At 38.0% G+C, this 5066-nt stretch overlaps 1 protein-coding gene across 1 annotated transcript; it reads right to left on the minus strand.

Annotated features, from left to right (window-relative positions):
- Positions 1–250: 250 nt before the first annotated feature.
- On the minus strand, positions 251–2820 carry LRRN1 (leucine rich repeat neuronal 1). The gene has a single exon (XM_063121605.1). The coding sequence runs from the start codon at positions 2594–2596 to the stop codon at positions 446–448; it is 2151 nt and encodes a 716-aa protein (XP_062977675.1). The 5' UTR covers positions 2597–2820; the 3' UTR covers positions 251–445.
- Between the last annotated feature and the right edge of the window lie 2246 nt (positions 2821–5066).

Consider the following 5066-nt stretch of genomic DNA (forward strand, 5'->3'; position numbering starts at 1 on the left):
GAGTCCTTAGACCAGATTATGACAAAGCTGGTTTCATGTATTTTCAAGTTGGTATAGTTAGATTTTGCAGGGACACTGTACTTTCTGTTGATGGCTTCATTAGAAAGGGGTCATGCGACTTGTAAATCAAAGGGCAATTCCAGCCTTTCATTATTATTTTTTTCGTAGTTAGAACAGCATTGTTAAATTAAGCACAACTAAAAAAAAAACCTGGAAGCTAGGTGAAGCTGCCATTTGTGTGTGTGTGTGTGTGTGTGTGCGTGTGTGTCAAAACAATTGCGATACGCTATACTAAAAAAAATTTGAAATATCCACCTGTCCTCACCACTCTGCCACAAAACTAGCAAAGTCAAAAAATACAAAAGTCTTCAAACTTGTCACTTTTGCAGAATAAAGCAAAAAAGTCTTTGTGCTCCTTACTACCAGAAGCAAAATATCATCTGAGTTACCACATATAATAGCTTCTGGATGTGTCCACTTGAGTTGGCTTGGTTTCTGCAGCGCCCTCCTTGTCTTTTTCACTGTCACCTTCCCAGAGGTTAATAAGTGGAGGATAGAGTTCATTCAGGGGAATAGAGGAGGTCTTTTGCATATACTTTTTCAATGAATGGTGGTAATTTTTCCTCTTAAACCTTTTAGCAACGTAGACAGAAACAGAAGCAAGACTAATAACAGCAAACATGGATCCCATGACCGCAGCTAGGGCTGTACTTGTCTCTTGGTCAGTAATGTCAAGGGCAAATGCTGCATTTTTTGTTGTAACATTAACACAGGACTTCTGAGTTTGCTGATGGATATTCGATACAGTGAGACAGACCTCATAATCCGTGGAGGGTTGCAAGTGTGTGAGGTTGTATTCATGCACATCAACTGGGACTCTAGCAGTATATGTAATGTGGGGGTTGTCAATCTTCATTGTAGCAGATGACCACTTCAAATTGGAAGTCATAACATTGGAGTTTACCTTCCAAGAAACTAGGATTGAATGAGATTCTGCTTGCTTGACATATATTTTCAGCACTTGAGTACCATCCAAAAGTGTTCCATTCACTCTTATTGTAGCTACTCTTGTATCTGCACCTTCTATGTTTTGGGCTACACAAGTGTACCTTCCTGAATCCTCAGTCTGAATATTTGATATTTCCAGAGTCCCTTCACTACTAAGCTTGTATTTGTCTGAAAGAGTTTCAGCAGTTATTTTATTTCCAAGTGGAGTAACCCAATAAATTTCAGGTTCTGGCTCTGCCATAGCCCGGCAATCCAAGAAGACAGTCATGCCAATGTCCAAATTCAAATGATTTGGAAAAGTGTCATGAGAAATCATGGGAAGACATTGTTCACTGGAATCCTGTATTATTACCTCCTTTACTTGTTGTCCTCTGTATTCTGGCGGCATAGCACAGAACATTGATAGGGGCTCCATGAAACGGATATTGGTCTTGTTTGAGTTTATCCAGTGGATGACACAGTCACACCTGAGGGGATTACTGTGAATGCTAATCTCACGCAAGTTTGGAAGGGATTCCACTGTTTTTTGGTAGACTGCATTCAAGGCATTATTGTTAAGCATCAGGCTTTCTAGAGCAGGAACATTCCGAAATGCTAAACGGTGAATATAAGATAACTTTGGGTTGTTGGTGGCTTCAAGCTTGGTAAGTTCAGGAAGATTGTCTAGTGCATACCTGTCAACAGACACCAGCTCTCCCATGTTGTTGATTCCAAGTTCTTTCAACCGAAGCATGTTTTTGAAGTCTCCTTCTTGGATCTTATGGATTGGGTTTTTGTTAAGATCCAAAAATTTTAAATTTGGAACTTTCTCGAGTGCAAGTTGAGGAACTTTAACCAACCTGTTGTCATAAAATGAGAGACTTTCAAGGCTATCCAATCCTACTAGAGCATTCCCAGGAATATCAGTCAGGTACATGCCAGCCAGAACCAGACTTCTTAGATTTGAGAGTGGCTTGAAATTCATATCTAATATTCCAATTACAGGATTTTCCCCAATCATCAGAATTTCCAAGTTGGGTGTTGAATCAAACCAACGGCTGTCAATAACCTTTAATTTGTTGGAATTAAGGTGGAGTCTTAAAAGATTCTTCAGACCTGAGAATGCATTGGCTGAAATGGTACTGATTTGGTTATGGTTTATGTAGAGTTCCTGAAGATTGCACAGATCCTGCAAGCAGTAATCTGTCATCTCTGTAATCTGATTTTCCTCTAGGTGTAAAGTAGTGAGTTGAGTAAGATTTGACAGCCCCACATCTTTTATACTAGTGAAATTATTCTGTGAAAAATCCAACTCAGTTAAATTGAAAAGCTGTTGGAGCTCATCTGTAGTCTTGGCAATATTGTTGCTTTGTAAAAGAAGAACTTGAGTATCACTGGAAAGATTACTGGGAATTTTTGTTAAACGAAGATCATTGCAGTCAACTGTTGTAGCTTCTCTATAAGTTGACTGAGGTGTAAACCATGGCCTTATTTCGCAGACACACAATTGTGGACATTCATTATTCTGTATGGAAGATGTACTAAATGGATTTATGAGCAATCCCAGCACCAAATGGCAAACCCTTAAAGCAATGCTCATCCGGGCCATAGTGGTTTGCTGTAGGTGCTGGTTAACCACTTGCAAGTGATAGCAGATCAAATATATATTTATAGAGTGCAAAATAAAATAAATTTGTTTTGCTTTAAATGCTCAGGCATCCAGAAGATGGAAGATGCTCCTATGAATATTGTTTAATTGTAAAATATCCGATGTCTCCACCAATCCTAATCCTTTCACTCTATGCAAGCTATTTTCATCAAGGTATGGTGATATATCTGAAAAGAAAGAAAGAGATATGAAACTCAGTTCACATGTTTTCTCAAATAAAGCCTTCTAACTCCTAGGTCCTTATATACATTATTTTTGAGTCCAGTGCTAGAAGCTTTCTATATGCACCCACTATTAACACAAAACTAGAGGAATTTCTAAGGTGTTTTACTGACCATTACAAATTTACTGTCAATTATGTGGTTTGTTGTGTCGAACCTAGACAACTTTCAGATTTTGGATCAGGAGCTAATATACTGAAATATTCCAATGGCACGGGTTCCTTTCTCCCCCTGCTCCTCTTGATTTGGCTTCCACATGCATGTAAATTAGATTTGGCTTCCACATGCATGTAAATTAAACCACATAGGCTGCCAAACTTGAATCCATGTTGACAACAAGTTTATGCTGAGCTTATCGCATGGCCAGATGCTATATCTGATGCATCTCCACATGGTTAGACTTACCAACTGGCAAGTGTCTAAGCAATTACTATACAGACAGTGGCTATCTGTTTCAAAGCCGTAAACAGATACAGTTAACACATATCGGTGGGGAAATGTTTGCAGAAGATGTATAAGCTCTTTAGTTCACTGAAAAAGGAAAGGCACCACTGTGTAGTTGTTTATAAGACTTTGGCCCCATTCAGAAGACACCTTAAAACATGGCTTTAACCATGGTGGTTAAGCCAGAAAGCCAGGGTGTGTTCAGAAGACACCTTAAACCATGGTTTTAACCAAGGTGAATAAAACAAAAAGCCTTATTCACTGTGGTTAAAGCCGTGGTTTAAGGTATCTTTTGAATGGGCCCACTGAGCGGTTACTCTATTAGTTTGATCCAAGCAGATCCTGAGGATTCTGTACACCGTCATTCCCTATTATACATGCAGAGCATTTCTTCTTATAAATATGAATGGGAAGCATCTGTATGTGTTGTGCTCTAGTAACTCTGCTAAGCCACAAAGTATTTTTCTCCCTCAAATATCATTCATTACTTTACTGTAATTGATTTCATGAATTAATAGTCTGCTTATGGAAATCCCCAAGCACAATATAACCCCTATTCAGCAAGGAGATTCATTATTCTCAATTATATGCTTTAAACTACTCTGACTATATCTGTTTATGAGGCTTACATCTTATACAGAGCTTATAGTAAAACATACAAACACAGCAAGATTTCGGGTAAGCTGTATATCCAAATCCATTCCTTTGTTAATATTTATAGCCCATCAGTTATATGTTACATTTTATGAAATTGGTCATTTATGGTTTCACCTTACAGAATGTCAGTTGTTAAACATTTTACGCACAATGTCTTTACAAGGTAAAAATGAAGCTTTTGTTTCTTATAAGTTATTTCTTATTGCAGGGAAATTAAACTCTCTCTGACTGGAAAAATGTTCTTTATAAATAAACTATATGCTATTCCTTCCTAGCAAATGACCAGAAGGGATTGATTGATTGTATAGATCAATAAATGAAAGTCTACTGCAATAGCTGGGAATGTAAAAAGGCCAAATGACTTGATTCACATGTCTTGTTCCATTTTAATTTTTGTGCTCAGGTGAACCACAGTTGAGTGCAAAATCAGTTGAGAATGAGAAGCGTAGACTAGAAATGTTAAGATGAAAAAGAGGGAAAGAAAGAATTGAACTCCACATTGGAGCTTTGATTACTTTTATAAATGCACACCTGGCCTTTTTACATAATGTATCTCTAGTTTCTCTGGAGTCTCAAATGAAAATAAAGATATCTGTTTATCTAGCCAACTCTCATTTAGCAACGATTTTACTGGAAGAAAACCAGATTTTACAAGAACACCAATTTGAAACATCTGCTCCATACAAACGCATGTCTGTGACTTACTGCCTTCAAGGATTATGAAGGGAAGTGCCTGCCTGTCGAGGAATACAATGACCCACCCAATGGTACTGCTAAGCAACCAGTGTTCCCAAACCTAGTCCCCTCCAGATCTATTGACTACAAATGCCATTATCCCCAGCCAGAATGGCCATTTACATTGTTGTCTGAGTGGACTGTGGGAATTGTAGTTTAACCAAACTACAGGAGACTAGGTTAGGGTCTGTGCTAGGCAATGTTTCCAAGTGGATTAAAACACTGCAGTAGTGAATGAACTGCTGCAAAATCATTCAATGGGAAAGGGAAGCTACTCTCCACAGTACAGAGATGATGGTGTTGCATTAATATGCATGTCATTATTTATTTATTTATTTATTTATTACATAATG

The sequence above is a fragment of the Elgaria multicarinata genome, chromosome 3 (assembly GCF_023053635.1).
Source record: "Elgaria multicarinata webbii isolate HBS135686 ecotype San Diego chromosome 3, rElgMul1.1.pri, whole genome shotgun sequence".
Taxonomy (NCBI): Eukaryota; Metazoa; Chordata; class Lepidosauria; order Squamata; family Anguidae; genus Elgaria; species Elgaria multicarinata.

Excerpts from the sequence above, each read along its gene's own strand:
- LRRN1 (XM_063121605.1), bottom strand. The coding sequence starts at position 2,596 with ATGGCCCGGATGAGCATTGCTTTAAGGGTTTGCCATTTGGTGCTGGGA.